This window comes from Leguminivora glycinivorella, chromosome 22 (assembly GCF_023078275.1).
Source record: "Leguminivora glycinivorella isolate SPB_JAAS2020 chromosome 22, LegGlyc_1.1, whole genome shotgun sequence".
Taxonomy (NCBI): Eukaryota; Metazoa; Arthropoda; class Insecta; order Lepidoptera; family Tortricidae; genus Leguminivora; species Leguminivora glycinivorella.
The window spans coordinates 4,737,887-4,756,089 of record NC_062992.1 but is presented as its reverse complement, the minus strand read 5'-3'; the positions used below and the strand labels follow the sequence as shown (position 1 = coordinate 4,756,089).

Sequence of the window (18,203 nt, the reverse complement as noted above, 5' to 3'; positions counted from 1 at the left end):
CATTATCTATTCGTGTTTGTATTTTCTATTTTCTCATTTACGTAATAAACAATGATGAGTTAAACAAAGTATGCGTACCTATTGGCATCGTGCGTAATGGAGTGGCACTGAATGTCATATAATATACTTAATCTCTTATACTAGACTATAAGATTTAGTATAGAAAAACCTACAAAATAAGGGCGGCAGTAATCGTGTAACTCTACCTAGCGAATACCTACATATCGACATTATCGACCGATCGTAATAGAGATCTTGAACTTCCTAAGGCTACGTTCAGACGGCGACTATTCGATTCGATATATTCTCGCATACGGTTTTACCGTATACGAGACGGCCGTTCACACGGTGCTAGGTCCATTCGGATTTTTCCCGTATGCAATCGGCAATCCATCCTCCATCATGAGCTTCGCCAACGACGTCACAAACATAACATAATACAAGAAACCAGTGTGTCTGTGTGAACGAATCAACGTAAATATAAGCGCCACTGAGCATCGCATTCGATAAATTCCTTGCGAGAATCTCGCATCTCCGGTGGTAAACGAAAAAAAATATGTCTCGAATATGAGATTGTCTCGCATGGACGTCGTGTGATCAATTTACAGAGTTGCCATACAAATGTTAACTGTCACTACGATATTCGATAAAATCTCGTACACGGCATACGGGAAAAAAGCCCCATGTGAACGTAGCCCCATCTCGGACACTGGCGATCAAATATATGAAAGAGGCGCGTTCCTAGCACACATTCTAAGCTCGCGCCTGTTCACGTTTTTGACAAGCGGTAACTGTAAGGTAACCGAGAGGGGATGGGAGGCGTTTACAGCGGGGGTTGGAAGTGGCCATACTGTACTCTTTATTATATTGTGACGAAGCCTAAGCATATCGTAAAAAATAACCTTTTTGCTCAAAATCAGCACATATTATTATCAAATCATAATGTTTATTTACGTTATCATTATCACAAGACACACTGAAGTGAGCTACTCAAATTGCTAAGCAAACTCCGGTGATTCTGACCAATATATCAGGCATCTTTGGTTTAGTATTCGTTTGGTTACGCCGTGGCTTGCGTGGGCGACGGTCGCGCGACACGCGCGACGGCGATGCGACGCATACGAAATCAAACCTTATTGATATGGAAGTATGAGACGCGACGGCGACGGTCGCGCGACCGTCGCCCACGCAAGACACGGCGTTAGTAGGTCTGTTGATCTATAGGCCATGTTGCGCTGGCTACCGGGCACAAAAAATTGCAGACTTATGTAATATTTACCGGCAAATCATACGGCAAGCGACCTTCATATTGATCGCCACTATGATTGTCACAACTCACAAGGTACAAATTGGTAAATGACTGTTCTAGCTAACGTAAGAATTACTTACGCTTCGTAAGCGTATCTTAGCTATCTCCCTATCGCTCTTCTGTAGTGGCACGACCGAGACAGACTGCGTTTCCATCGCCACGTATCGTCAACGATTGTCACTTCGGCTAGTCCGGCAGTGATTTGTGATGATAACAATACGGGGCGGAAGACTAGTGACGTCACGGAGCCGTGCTTCTCTGCTGTCACGTGTTTCTGCTGTCAACGAGCGCTCAACCGAATCACAACAAATCTTACTCAAGGAGTCTCTCACAAGTAGGACTGACGTAGGAAGACAATTTCTACTTTGCTTCCTGTTTTGAAGTACCTTCCTAATTTTACGCCGTTTACGCGCGTTTAGGAAGTCTTAAGGGGCTGACAACACCCAATTGCGCAAAATTGATGTTACTTGCGCAGTTTTTTAAGAGGATACGGTAGCGAAAATGCTAAAATGGAAAGGAGCCCCCTTTCGACTTGGGAATTTTAGTTAAATATACAAGTGTTATTAACTAGATTTATCGAAAAAAAAATTGTCCATTAAGAACAACTCAGTCAAAAGATATTTCAAAAAAATCTTTAAAATCGAGGTTCCGCTCTCGACTCTTTCCTCCTTCAAAACTTAATCAATCGGAAGGAAATTTGAGAATCCGAATAACAATGAAATAATCTATGTCGGACCGTTTAGCTTTTTTGGTTAATTGTTACCAATCTTGAGTATCACACCTTTTTTTGCGCCACAATGAAAAAGGCCGTTTTTGGAAATTTTTGATTGGCTCTAGAGTCTTTAAAAAGCAGAATATCAAAAAAAATCAAAACGGTCCGACACAGATAAAAATAATAACAATCTGTGTTGAAAAAACCATTGCTCTATCTTCAAAAACCAGGGAGGAAATAGTCGAGAGCGTTTGTATGGAGAATTGACCCCTACCGTATCGTCTTAAGACAAACTATTAGTTTTAGTAAGGCAAGTAAATTATATGTTATTATTCATTATATTTCAACGAACATAGCCGTACTCGATACACGATTTAATGAAATCGGCTCGATAGAAAAAAATTGCAAAGATAGGTCTCGAGTTCGTCATTAAACGTTCTATGTCGTTCAATTATTCACTTAGTTGTCTTTAATTAAAATTGCAATAACAGAAATATACATATCTAAAACACTAACGAAACATATTGCAGAAATAATGCATTTTTCTATTTTATTTTAATATTTTTCCGTACTTTTTGTACCCAGTCGCCCTCTTTTAGTGACATCGCGCTCTCACTTACTCCCATACGAATAGACAGTGTACGCTAGCGTCAAGGTCATTGTACACATACCTATATATGTATAACTAGTATACCTACGCCTATAGGCTGTTACAAAATTTTTACCTTTATTTTCAGCACGAAAGCAATACACATATTTGAACAGCTTCAAAATTTTAAAATTACGAACTGCCGGAAAGTGAACACGGAGTCTGTCTGTCTAAGATGGAGTTCACCGATTCAGGAATACATCATTTATTCTCTCGGTCTCTTGCTTTATAGACATAGATCGTATTTTTTAACCCCCAACGCAAAAACGACAGGGTGTTATGATCATTTCTTTTTTTTTTGCCACTTTTATGAAGTGTGATATTTTTGAATAAAAAAAATGCTATTTCTACTCAGAATTACTAGCTTTTTCGATCCTCGTAGTTAAAAAAAATGTCCCATACGTTTTTTTCTTATTTTGTTACCATTTTTCGTACAATGTATGGGGTAACAAAAGACCCTTATAAGTTTGACGTGTCTGCATGTCTGTCTGTCTGTGTGTGTGTGTCTGTCTGTGGCATCGTAGCTCCCGAAAGGATGAACCGATTTAGATTTAGTTTTTTTTTGTCTGAAAGCTGAGTTAGTCGGGAGTATTCTTAGCCATGTTTCATGAAAATCGGTCCACTATGTCGCGGTCGGGGGTTTTTTTTTTTCAAAATTTTCATTTTTCTCTCTAGAGTCTAGAACTACTAGCTCTTCAGAACGTAAACAATACTTCTTTTACGTTTGTAACATTCATTAATAATCCATCCATTCATCTCTTGAACGCGCGAACTTCAGAAGAGACCGATCTTTGTACTGACGACAGATGTATCTATCTCACTGAGTCTCCATATTAGCATGAAGGAGATAGCAATATAACGCCAGTCGACACTTAATCTTGCGGCGAGTACCTATCACACACTTACAAGGGCGCATAACATAACCGTAACTTGTAATCAACCCAGGCCCCAATTTCATATAGGTGACAGGTGCGACAATTGTCACAAAATATTACATATGTAGAATTATTGGTTTCACCACGCTGACAGGTGCGACAATAGTAGAATACAATTGTCACGACTAACCATAGGGATAAATGTATCAAATTATGAATAGTAGTTGACTCAAATGGCAATAAGTAAATTTATTTAATGGATATTTTTATGTTTATTGGCTGACTATAAATATAAATGCCTTTGTTAACTTCGATAAAACTTATTTAAAACTATTCATTACCTAAATCTTCTCCCACCATTATATAATTTTCTTCGGTAACATTATTTATGTGTATCAAGTAGGCATTGGTTATGTGTTAGTATTTTGTTTCAAAAACAATATTGCAGTATGGATATAATAAGAAAGATGACTATCTTAAAATTGATTTCCGACCGCAAATTCGTGTTATTTGATAAATTTGATAACAAATTAATATCCGCAATGAAAGTTAATACTTAAATATAAAGGAATAGCTCAACGTTTGATTGAAACGGGTGTATGGCAAAGAAATAGAAATATCTAAGATATATACCTAACTTGGCACTGTACTAAGTATTTAATAAGTTTGAATTATTAAGATATATAAAATTTATTTCTTATAAACGTGAATAAAAGAAGAAGAAGTAAAAACATTGACCATTAGGTACTATAATAAAAATATACAAATAACAAATTAAACAAATTAAAACTATTCTAAACTAGTTAATAGTTAAAATGCTTAACTAAACTAAAAATATTTGAACTAGGAATTCGGTGTACCTAAATACGAAGGTTCTTGTATATTTAAACGAGCAATTCTTGTATATTTATTTATTTATTTATTTATATATATATTTATTTACACTGACGATCTCGGAAACCGCTCTAACGATTTCGCAGAAATTTGTTATGTGGGGGTTTTTGGGGGTGAAAAATCGGTCTAACTTATCCTTAGGTCCCGGAAAACGCGAATTTTCGAGTTTTCATGAGTTTTTCTTCGCGCGCCATCTCGTGTGCAGTAGTTGTACTGTTAAGACAGAATTCTTTCGGTTGATGTAAGTACTATTTATTGCAAACACTAGATGGCGACACAGGTCAAAGCTAAAACGAATAGAAAAATACACTATTTGAGTTTTTGTGGCGAAATGCGCGCCATCTCGTGTGGAGTAGTTGTGTTGTTAAGGCTGAGAATTCTTTCGCTCGATGTAGGTACTATTCATTTTTGAACTAGATGGCGACACATGTCAAGGATACGAAACAGAACCGAGCGAAGCTCGGTTGCCCAGATATTAATATTAATGATAGCTATTTAGGTACATAGGTATGTAGTATTTTTTATGATACATAAGTTTAAAAACACAATTTAGTATAATAATATGTATCAACGCAGAGAAATCTCAAAAATATACCTAAGTACTAATAATGTTACGAAGGGGCCAATAGCGTTTACTAACAGCAACACTCTTAACTAATCATCGGTAGGCTTTATGCCCTTGTAATAAGGTACTAACATTGCTGCCGATGGTACAATGATAAAAATAAATTGAGATATCCGTAGTTTGCTACAAATTTAATTTCATATTTACGTAGCATTATTGAAACTTATATCGACGGCGAAGTAACAGGAACTCCTAACTAAGTACGAAAACCTAAGTATATAGGTAGGAATTACTGTCACTATCACTAATAGTGTCACTATACTACTCACATGGGCAGCCATTTTGAACAACGCGTATGTCAACCACAAATTACTACAATTGTCACACAATTCGACACATCTTAATCCTCCTGTCGAGATTCACCGACAATTCTACAAATATGTCGCCTAGAAATAATAATTATTGTTTCACAACATAATTGTAATACATACAATTGTAGCAAAATGCCTGTCATTTTTGTAAGCAATTCTATAGAAAATATTTTATAAAATTGTAATTTGTCACCTGTCATCGACAATTGTCGCTCGACATATGTCACTGACAATTGTAGCCTTTTTGAAATAGGGGCCTGGCCCCGTAGCCGAATGGCATTTCTCCGACGCCAAACGAAAGCGATACGCCGCTGGCTCTGTCGCGCCAATACGCAAGCGCGATAGAGATAGATATCTACTAGCGCTTCGTTTCGTGAGCGTTTCGTGAGCGATTGTGCCATTCGGCTAGCCACCCAGGTCATTGATATGTTAGGTTAGGCAGTAATAGGATCGCTAACTTGAAGACTTGATAAGCGACTTCTCAGGCACATATTACTTAATAGGATTTAAAGGAGACTATCTACTGATAACAGGCCTGGACAACGGCCAGTCATTTCTTCGGCGCTGACACTTTTACTTCTTAGTTCTAGTCTTCTAACAGTTCTAACTTATAGATGTTTAGCTTAAACCCACGTATGATATTGATATTGATGCTTAGACACTTTAATGTTTTTAACTTGAATTTTAATGTTTATTATCTTATAACTTTAAACGAGAAATTCTTTTATATTTACTTTTAGATTTCGCTGAAATTTGTTATGTGGGGGTTTTCGGGGGTGAAAAATCGATGTAACTTAGCCTTAGATCCCGGGAAACGCGAATTTTAGAGTTTTCATGCGTTTTTCTTTCGCGTTAGTAAACGCAAAATATGGTCGTTAATTTCGCCGCCCGCGCATCGGCTGGGCGTAGCTCAGTCGTAAGAGGTCGGCCTAATGTAGCACATCGCAGGTGTTAGGGTTTCGAATCCCAGCCAGAAATAAAGTTTTTTTTTATAAGTTTTTTTTTAATCTAAAGACGAGATATAATAAAATAGAACCTAGCGAAGCTCGGTATTTTATATTTAGTATTTATGGAGTTAACTGCCTAGCATTCGTAATATTTTTGTCCCCACAGATGTCATAAATACCATAGATCAAGCAAACGTATCTACTTAGCGTGTCAAATGAACTCAGTGAAATTCACTGAGTTGTCCGTCTTAAATCGCAGCTTGTAGCTTTCATGCGTCAGATTTTGTAAGTTGAAGTCAACAAAAACATTAAAAATGCCTCGTTACGTGATATTTAATTACAACAACACAAAAATTATGAACACTCAGAGGCCTGAGACATATTTAAAATCACAGGCAAGTAACAACTTCAGTACAAAATCTGACACGCTCAGCCGCCATACAAATAGATGAACTTGTTTCTTCTATCTAAATCTAGTTCTGTGTTTGTCCCTATATGCCACAATCAATAGTGACCTTCTCTGTGCCTATAGACCGGTCGTCGAACCTTGGCAATCTAATCTCTAAGCAATTTGTTCTCAATTGAACTCGTCTGGTCATACTTATTTAGATTAAAATTGCCCTTTAGAACTTAAGATCCCTAACATAGATACATGTGCCTACATGTAGTACCAGTAAAGACTCTCATGATTCTTTAAAAACGAATGAGAAACTTGCATTTTGAAAAGTAATTTCATACAAATTAAAAATTATAACTGGATGGCCTTAGCTGCTGTGGTTAATAAATTGATGGTCTTCATGTTCTACAGTTAGTATTTTCCTCGTGTTGGCGTGGTAAACAATTTTTTGTTTCACATGGTTGCAAAATATGTCTTACTTTCGTGCCTTGAAACGAATAGGTACGGCTATGACGGGTCTTACTTTCACGGATTCGGTTCGGATCAGATGTAATGCGAAACCACTCTAACAGTTATAGCCTTAAATGTTTTAACATACATCATAAAGTTAATGTAAAAAAAAAAAACATTATTTAAGAGCGAAATTTTTACAACGAAGAACAAACCGGAGGGCGATTTTTGAATTTCGCATACGGGATTTTGTCACTAAAATACCGGTTGAAAACGGTGACTTGCCTATTATTTTCAGTGACAATTTTCTGAATTCGAACGCGTGAGACTCAAAAATCGGCCCGCAGTACATTTGAGTTGGTCAAAGAGTCGATTTGCCAATGATCGCGAGATAATGAAAACGACCTACAACCGTCAAACGGTCACCAACCGTCATGAACACCGCTAATAATTGGTTTCGCCGAAGACTCGAAGGCTCACGGCATTCCAGTATGACTTAGTTGTCACTTTAGTTGAGCTGGCTGGTAAGAACTAGATCTGTGGTAGGTATTACTGGCTGTAGGCATTTGAAAAGAAACTGTGTGTACATAGCAGGAGGTTATAAATCGTTTAAGATGCCTAAGTAACGGATGCTTGTATAGGTTGCGATCTAGAAGACTGATTTGTTGATCCGGTGGTACTTTTTTTTTCTAAAAAGAAAATTTAGATTGTAACAGATAAGAGAATGCTTCGAGAAAAGGATGGTACGGCCGTGCCTCTTTTTGCTCGACTTGGCAACTTGATTGAAACCTAACAACTATTTACATAATTGATATATCGATAACACTGATAGCGCAAGTACCTACTTATCATTGTTTGAGCCATGGCCAAATATGTCCGAATCCCAATCGGTTCTCGTGAAACTTTTGTGAACAATGTTATAGCATTTACTTGTGGAATATATTTTCGGTTTTTTTTTTTTCAAAATATCGAAAATAGATATTACAGCTACATATACAATTATACGTACAATAATGTCAATAATGCACATCATACATACATACATACATAAAAACGGTAGACAGCACATGAAACTGCTCAAGTTTCGGTGCTACTCTATCAAAAGGTTGAAAGAAAACGAAATTGTGACGCTTTTGCCCGCGGCTTCGCTCGCGTTAGAAAGAGACAAAATGTAGCCTATGTCACTTTCCATCCCTTCAACTATCTCCACTTAAAAAATCACGTCAATCCGTCGCTCCGTTTTGCCGTGAAAGACGGACAAACAAACAGACACACACACTTTCCCATTTATAATATTAGTATGGATATAACCTATTTCTAATAACCCACGCCATGCAAAGCGCACTATACTCTAAAGTCCCAATTTTGTGTTAATGATATTGTCATGTTCTTAAAGTGAGTAAACTCTCCTAATCCTCATTTATGATATCATTATATTACTTTACACAACACGTGCGTAATGGCCCATTAATTAGTCGAGATTAGTTCCTGAGCCATAAATATATCGACGGCGCGAAGCGTCCTTCACAAAATAAACTGTTCTCGCTAAATTTGATATCGGGTTTATATCTAGAAAAAACTGGTGAGTAAAGTGGTTAAAACGCTCAGTGTGTGTGGCCAAATTAAATGCACAAACGCTCACGATAATATAAATTTTGTAGCTATCTATGTCTATTCTTCTATCTGTCCATAGACTTTTTTAGGGTTCCGTAGTCAACTAGGAACCCTTATAGTTTCGCCATGTCTGTCTGTCCGTCCGTCCGTCCGTCCGTCCGTCCGTCCGTCCGTCCGTCCGCGGATAATCTCAGTAACCGTTAGCACTAGAAAGCTGAAATTTGGTACCAATATGTATGTCAATCACGCCAACAAAGTGCAAAAATAAAAAATGGAAAAAAATGTTTTATTAGGGTACTCCCCCTACATGTAAAGTGGGGGCTGATTTTTTTTTCATACCAACCCCAACGTGTGATATATTGTTGGATAGGTATTTAAAAATGAATAAGGGTTTACTAAGATCGTTTTTTGATAATGTTAATATTTTCGGAAATAATCGCTCCTAAAGGAAAAAAAAGTGCGTCCCCCCCCCTCTAACTTTTGAACCATATGTTTAAAAAATATGAAAAAAATCACAAAAGTAGAACTTTATAAAGACTTTCTAGGAAAATTGTTTTGAACTTGATAGGTTCAGTAGTTTTTGAGAAAAATACGGAAAACTACGGAACCCTACACTGAGCGTGGCCCGACACGCTCTTGGCCGGTTTTTTTGTATTTGTACTTTTTATATTTAGTGTAGTTCTTGGTTGTAATTCGACATTTAGAGACCTTCTACATCTCTAATTAATTGTATAGAGTTAACTTTAGTTAGAACTTAGAATTAGTATATAATAGTATCAATTGTAATTTCAATTCAATTTTAAATATTTTCTAAATATGTACATGTGACGTGTAAAAGTGCCCCTGTGGCCTATTTGCTGAATAAATTATTTTGATTTTTGATATCGCTCTTGTGTATATTGGCGCGACAGAGCCAGACTACCTTTCTGTGGCGATTCGATTTCGTTTCGCGTCGCAGAAATGCCATTCGTCTACGGGGCCAGAGCATTATATATGTAATACAGATGCAGTGCGAAAAGGGTTTCCTTCGTATTTTTCCGGAAACGTTCGTATTTGTCATGCTAGTTCAATCAGTGTCAGTACATCTTGTACCGAGACTGAATGAAATAGCATGACACGTTCGTACGTTTGTTCCGTAGTTGTACTAAAGAGCGGACAGAGACTGACTGAAATAGCATGACACGTTCGTACGTTTGTTCCGTATTTGTACTAAAGAGCGGACAGAGACTGACTGAAATAGCATGACACGTTCGTACATTTGTTCCATATTTGTACTAAAGATCGGACAAGGCGCCGGCGGACGTGCCGTTGAACTTGTTAGCTCGTTGATCATACAGTTGTCGTTGTGTGCGTCGTTCGCATGTACTCAGCCATGGAAATGATGCGCGTGTATTGCGCAATATGCTAATAGGAGCGTTCATCTACTAGGGCTACTAGCGTGTGTGGGTTCAATAACTAGCACCCTAACCGGGCTTCAAACCTAGGACCACCGGGTTTGCAAGCGGTACCCATCAAGCCAGACCGGTCGTCGAACTTCGAATAGGATTATTCAGATCAACAGATAATATCACGCAATCCGTATTATCATATGTATGTATTCTTTATTTGCTAGAATCATGGTACAGCTATTACAGATTTTGTGTATATAAAATTATTAGGTCCAGCACAATTCTGCCGACTTAATACTTTAAGATAATAAAATTAAATAGTACTTACGATAAGAGCTACTTGAGGTTATAAATGTGAAGATTCATTAAGTTTTTGGCCGATTCAAATCTTTCTACAGATTTTAAACTAAGTAAAATTTCACCCTTAACCCAATGCAAAACTTTGTCAATGATTTGTTCAAATTTGAATTTTGACATGTTGTCAATAGTCAAAAATATATGATGTAGATATACATGACTAATTTGAGGGTTAACTAGATTTTATACGTTTCGCCTTATGGTGTATCTTAAAACATACAACATACAATCACGCCTGTATCCCATAAAGGGGTAGGCAGAGCACATGAAACTACTAAAGCTTCAGTGCCACTCTTGGCAAACAAAGGGTTGAAAGAAAACGAAACTGTGACATTGCATTGCAGTGACAGGTTGCCAGCCTCTCGCCTACGCCACAATTTAACCCATATCCCATAGTCGCCTTCTACGACACCCACGGGAAGAAAGGGGGTGGTGAAATTCTTAACCCGTCACCACACAGGCTCTTAAAAGGCATCTTAAAAGTGTCAAAACATTCAAACTTTGCTCATTAGAAGTTTGATTTCTTAGTAACTCCAGAGACATTTTAAGTAACGCCAAAGACCCTCAAAACTGTCAGTCAAAAAGTTGATTCGCCCAAATTTAATACAAAGTAATTCACCTATTGAGTTTGCTGGATCAAAGAACCTGACAAAACCTTCGGTTGCTAAGTAACCGGCATTGTTTGATACGGCGAAAAACCGTAGGGTTTTAAAAATACCTGAATATAATTAGTGATCGCCGATCATTGATCAATCCGTTACTACGGAAAAGTAGCAATGCAGTCACAAACGAAATCATGTTTCACTTATATGACGATATTTGCTAATCATCGTGTGGTCACAGTATAATAAAGAGTACTATCGTACAGTATGGCCACTCCCGCTCTCCGCTGAAAGTGCCGCTCACCTCGTCTCGGTTACCTCACAGTTACCGTGTATAATTTGGTGGAACCATCGGACAGGTTCAGGTCCCAAGTTGGTCGCTGTAAGCAAAACATGGCCAAATGGGGATTGCTCCGAAGCCCCTCGACCCAATGCACCTGCGCTGCGACACAGCGCCGCAAACCATGGCGCACCTACTGGCTTGCCCCGCGTGCCCGCATCACTTTTTTTTTTTATACTACGTCGGTGGCAAACAAGTATACGGTCCGCCTGATGTAAAGCGGTCACCGTAACCTATGGACGCCTGCAACTCAAACAGTGTCACATGCGCGTTGCCACCCCATTAGAAACTTCACTGCTCGGAGATCGATCTGAGAGACGCTTCACCCAGGACTGTTAATGCTGCTGCCTATTGGGCTATACAGTAGATATAAGAGAGGAACCTCGACACGATAAGAAGAACCCTGTCACAGTAAAAGTCAAACTGACTTCTATAATACAACAGGGTTCTATTAGAGTGGCCTAGGATTGTATTTGGTTGACTGTTCTTGTAGATAGTAGATATAACTGAACGAAACTGTAGAAACATTACGAAACATTCTATCTATCATTTGACGACCGGTCTGGCCTAGCGAGTAGTGACCCTGCCTGCTAGCCGCGGTCCCGGGTTCGAAGTCGAATCCCGGTAGTAAGGGCATTTATTTGTGTGATGAGCACAGATACATGTTCCTGAGTCATGGATGTTTTCTATGTATAAATAAATAAAATAAATATTGGGGACACCTTACACAGATCAACTTAGCCCCAAACTAAGCAAAGCTTGTATTATGGGTGCTAAGCGACGATATACATGCTTAAATAGATAAATACATATTTATATACATAGAAAACATCCATGACTCAGGAACAAATATCTGTATTCATCACACAAATAAATAAATTATATTTGTATATTAAATATATAGTTGTCTGAGTACCCACAACACAAGCCTTCTAAGCCTTCTTGAGCTTTAGAAGCCTTCGTGGGACTCGGTCAATCTGTGTAAGAATGTCCAATAATAATTATTTATTTATTTAAGTTCCAATATGTTCATTAAAATCCTCAATTTTAATTCTATTGTCAGGTTTACATATCTATGGAAAAATCCTGATTGCCTATAAGTATTTATCTTATCAGCAACCGCATGCTAACTACTTAAATGTACATAATGCTTTAGAGATAAGTTCGCCTTTATTATTAAACATTCAATATTAATTAGTTATGGAAATACCTGCTGTTGTTGATAGTTTTTTTTTGCGATGTTTTGGTTTTCAGCCCCAAATATAGTTTAGTTGTTTAGGTTTCAACTTTATGACTAATAACCTGTAACAATTTTGAACTTTTCAAAATTAAATTCTTTCTTTTTTTACCCCCGACGCAAAAACGACGGGGTGTTATAATTATAAGATTGACGTGTCTGTCTGTCTGTTTGTCTGTCTGTCTGTCTATCTGTCTGTGTGTGTGTCTGTCTGTAGCATCGTAGCTCCTGAACGGATGAACCGATTTAGATTTAGTTTATTTTGTCTGAAAGCTGAGTTAGTCGGGAGTGTTCTTAGCCATGTTTCATGAAAATTAGTCCACTATGTCGTGGTCGGGGGTTTTTTCAAAATTTCAATTATGATTAAGAAGGAAAACGAGCAGACGAATAAATAAAATTGCTTAATGATAAGGGTCAAGGGTCTGTGGTCAAGAGTAAGCCCATTTATAATAAAAAAAAAAAAGGATTATCAATGCCAGAGGGGTAACTGTTGCGATGGCCTTTAAAATGGCAGTAAATAACTTTTTTCTTGGAGGAAGGCAATCATTAATTTAACATTGAAAAAAATCTATCTTGTACTAGCAATATAATTATTAGGGTTCCGTAGTCAACTATCAACCCTTATAGTTTCGCCATGTCTGTCCGTCCGTCCGTCCGTCCGCGGATAATCTCAGTGACCGTTAGCACTAGAAAGCTGAAATTTGGTACCAATATGTATATCAATCACGCCGACAGTGGTAAAATAAAAAGTGAAAAAAAATGTTTTGTTAGGGTACCCCCCCTACATGTAAAGTGGGGACATTTTTTTTCCATTCCAACCCCAACGTGTGATATATTGTTGGATAGGTACTTAAAAATGAATAGGGGTTTAATAAAATCGTGTTTTGATAATATTAATATTTTCAGAAATAATCGCTCCTAAAGGAAAAAAAAGTGTGTGTGTCCCCTCTAACTGTTGAACCATATGAAAAAAATAACAAACGTAGAACTTTATAAAGACTTTCTAGGAAAATTGTTTTGAACTTGATAGGTTCAGTAGTTTTTGAGAAAAATACGGGAAACTACGAAACCCTTCATTAAACGTGGCCCGACACGCTCTTGGCCGGTTTTTTTTTATATTGCTAGCGTTATTGACGAGGATCCACACAAAGCAAACGGTGTCGCGCAAATGCTCACAAGTCAAAACTAGTTTTCAACATCACTCATCCTTCAAACATCCACTAAACTCCGAGGTTACACTTATTCAGTACATAAATAATAAATAAAACCCTAAATATTGGCTAATCAAAAATTTGTATGCATAAAATCTGCACAGTCTCGCATACCCTTTACTCATAAATACAATTTGCCTCACTAAAATTATGAATGGGTGGCCACTGCCCGAGACAATTCCGTCAATTGGATCTGCTTTGCTCAATCAAACCAACACATACAGTCAAGATCAAGATATTAAATATGGTTACAGACAAAGTGCCAAAAACATGTATTCACAACTTTAACATATAAACAATAAAGTCATGCTATTTATTTATTTAGGTAATTACAAAGAAAAATCTCTAATTAATTACTCAGTATTGTTAAACCAATAAGGTTTGTCTCAATACCTATTCCATTCCGCGGTAGATGTTATACAATACAACAATCATGCATATAATTATGTAGGTATTCTACTCATTATACATATTATAACCAAAACAACAAATCGCCAATATTGCACTGAGCGCAAATAGTGTGTGTGTAACTCACTGTTGTGGTTCAGGGATTTTATCAAATCCCTAAACAAATCTAGTGAAATGACAAAACGTGGCGTGTCTATTGGCCGATTTTGTGATCTCACTAAACAGGGTCAGGGATTTAGTCAAATGACTGAAATTTTCTAGAGAAATGATGAAAGGGATTCGCCATTTTGACATCCTACGTGATTTGATCAAATACCTTAGAGATTTGATCAAATCTCTGTTTTGGCCATTTCCCTGCGATATATACATACTTTTGGCAGTATGTCTGCATTTTTATTGTATACCTTGACATTACAGTGTTTGGCGTATCAAAGGACTACTAAACTAATTTATTGTGAACTTATTCTAGGTTGAGGAACTGATTCCTTTTTCATCAGTCTTAGTGTAACAATACATTAAACTTTTTACAAGTTTGTACTTTGAAATGGATTGAAACATGTTGGGTTTTATGTTACATGAGTAATATGAGTATCCAATTGAACATGAGTGATATTTTTAACATGTTAGTATCTCCATTGGGAGTTAAACTTGCTTGAGTTTGAATATCCTAATGCAAGTAGAAAATAAGAGCAGTTTTGCACTATGCCTATGGAAGACAAGATCTGTCATAGTAGAACTATTAGCATATGTAATAATTGACCCACTAGATCTGAAGCATGCGCGGATCCAGGGGGGGTCATGGGGGTCATGACCCCCCCCTGGAGCCTAGGCTGGCCATGCAAATAGACCACGTGACCCCCCCGGGGGGCCTGGCCCTTTACCACCTGACCCCCCCTGGGCACGAAGCTGTATCCGCTCTTGATCTGAAGAATGACGGAAAGAAATTGGATGACAGAGATCGGATCTAGTGCGTAATTGCGTAAATGATTTGAAAAAAACCAAATTCAAGTTCAATTTCCTAACAAATTGATTCAAATTAAATTGACAATTTTCCTTAACATGTGGGTTGTTTTTTTTATAAAATGAGTCCGGTGGTATGTGTGGCGTGAATGTAGTAGGTACCAGTTTTGTGTCAGAATGCGACAAGGTAGTTACCTAACCAGAAATATGAGGTTTTCCTCATTATACATCTTATGTTTACCTAACAATGTTGGCAAATGTTATTGTTAAAGCATTACACCTATAATAATCATTAATTACTCCATTTTATGCAACTTATCTCTTAGAACCTGCTTAGTCTTTAAAGACATTTCAATTATGCAAAAGATTTACCCAATTTTAAGAGGCAGTTAAAAGATTGAGTGAGATTATAGTATTGTTTTGCGTTGTTTGAAACCAAAACATAGTAAAGTCACATAACCCCAGGAAAATGTGAAACACAATGTGTCACAGAAACTATTGTTACACTACAATGGCCATCTGAGACGCTAACAGGCTTGCTTTCCATGAATACCTTGACTTTGAGCTCATAACTCAATTACACTGAACTGTGGCTCAAACTTAATACTGTTTAGTAAAGGTCAGGTCTGTTATGCACCTATTGTTTCATCAATAAACTGTCTAAAACATAAAATAAGTAAATAGTAGCGTGTTTCATCGCGTAAATATACAAAAACCTGTTGATTTTATAAGAACGACTAATGTTTCAATACAAAAAACGCAAACGCGGTCAAAATAAATCGTGTCGGGTAGAAACATCTAGCAAATTCGCGACTACAAAGAATTGTACAGAATGCGCACTCACCATATCCGTTGGTGGACTCCGCTCCTCGCATCGTGCAGGATCCTGCAACAGAGAGAGCGTCAGTGCGGTCCACCGGCCTCTAACTGGATTAAGCCGCGCGAAGGTCGCGACGCAGTTCGCAGTCACATGGCCGACGTAAACAAACCCACCTGATGCGTGTGATGCCGCCGCGAGTCTCGCCCGCGAGAGAGACTCCACTGTCACGCGTTACTCATGCCGTGCCGCTTCGACGTGGTGTGCTCTGGGTTACGCCAACGCCATCAGCCATCAACCGCACCTCGCGACTTGTTTTGACAGCTGACGCGAACTTGACAGGCTCGCTTTTTAAATCCGGCCGCCATTAATTTCCGCTTAGCGCGCTGTTCGAGCCATATAAAAAAACTCGGAAGTTTTATTGAAAAAAAAAATGTTGAAACGACGTTTTTCATGTTAGGGCCCCCACAGACGGGAGACAAAACTGTTTTATCTCCGTCGCTCGGTCTATGGGCTAGTATGAAGGTGCGCACACGAGGCGACGCAACTTTTCATACAAATACGAAAGTTGCCGAGCAACTGTTGCCTCCGAGTGTGCGGGGCCTTATTCTAATAAGATTTTTATGGTGAAGCAAAACGTGAGCAAATCTATCACTAAACACAGGCGCGAAATTTAAATTTTGTATGGGACAATAAACCTTCGCCATATATTTTCAATCACAGAGCATGCTTTCTTATTTCCGTGTTTTCAATCATATTTTTTAGTGTTGACTCCGTACTAGCACAGAATATATAATAGTACAAGTACAGAAGGCCCACTGCTTTGATGTTCACAAAATGCCGCCTTTTTAAATGCCTACAAAATTCTAACAAAGAAACGAGCCGCACGTGCGCAGCGTCGGACGATAGGGTTGCCTATGGATTAAAAGGAATTAATACTCAGATAAAATGTTATACTATTATAGTCGTTTTGGGTACTCTCTAGTTATATATACAGTATTTATATATTTTTGTTTAAGTCCCAACATCGCAAGCCTTATTGAACTTTTCCGTGGGACAATCAATAGTAGATCTGTTGAAGATTGTCCTATTTTATTCATGATGGCTATTTAACTAAGCATTATTAGCCATTCCACACGCGGACATCTCATATGAACCTTAAAAAAGTATTTGCGACGTAAAGTAACAACGAAAAGTACGAACGTGCGTTCCGTGAGAACGCGCGCCACCCCTGATTAGGCCGCGAGCTCGCGGCCGCCAGCATGTACTTGTAGCGCGGCGATAGAATCGCAGAGTGAGCCGCCCCTGGTACTAGCTTTCTGCTACCAGGGCGTTTTGCCTTGTTAAAATATTATAGCGTGTAGTTATGAAACTGTAGATTTTGAAAGCTAAACTGATTTCAATGCGCTTTTCTTTTAAGTACTCTAGAGCTCACTTTTATCAAATCGGGTCAATCATTTAGTTGAGGTAGATTTTCATAAATCTATACGAAAGCTATTAAGGTTGTTCCTCGGTAAGAGGAGGCAAAGAGGACGGAGGGGGAAAAATCAAGGAAGTAAAATAATACAACGCCGTCGAAAGTACAAAATGTAATTTATTTAATATTATTGTCACATCACTAACCAGGGTATATGATCACAGTAAATGCATTTTTTTGTTCGATGTCTAGTCTATTACATGTTGTCAAAAAAACGTTATTCCGAATACATATCTTCTTTTCTTCTTTCTGAACTTTTTCGTTCGCCAACGATACTATAACAGGATTGCATTTTTAGACTTAAAATTAGCTAAATCAATCAACTACTGCCTTGCCACCTGGCGGAAAATATAAGACAAAGGGTTGTCCTCCGAAAATAAATCTATGCGTTTTTCTACTGATAAAGTGGGTTTGGGCTTGCAGGAGTATAGTTTAGGCTTTTTTAGTGACAAACGTATTAGGCAGGTTTCAGACATATGATCGATACTAGGTGTTAACAGTATCTCGCCTGCCAAAAATTTAATATTAGAACAGTTTACGCATTATATTACAAGCAAAAGGAATTGAAAACAGAATACTATTGTAAAAGATAAAAATTGGTGAGCATTAGACTCTTCGTTCGT

The 18,203-nt window shown here is 37.9% G+C and overlaps 1 protein-coding gene across 1 annotated transcript in view; it reads right to left on the bottom strand.

Moving 5' to 3' along the window:
• The window catches only part of LOC125237812 (influenza virus NS1A-binding protein homolog), a 38,910-nt gene extending 22,557 nt beyond the window's left edge, over positions 1–16,353 (bottom strand). The window contains exons 1-2 of the mRNA XM_048145005.1: positions 16,280–16,353; positions 16,131–16,172 (exon numbers count right to left, since the gene is read on the bottom strand). Coding sequence (XP_048000962.1) covers positions 16,131–16,161 — 31 coding nt within the window. The 5' untranslated portion in view covers positions 16,162–16,172; positions 16,280–16,353. The remainder of the gene's footprint in view (positions 1–16,130; positions 16,173–16,279) is intronic.
• Between the last annotated feature and the right edge of the window lie 1,850 nt (positions 16,354–18,203).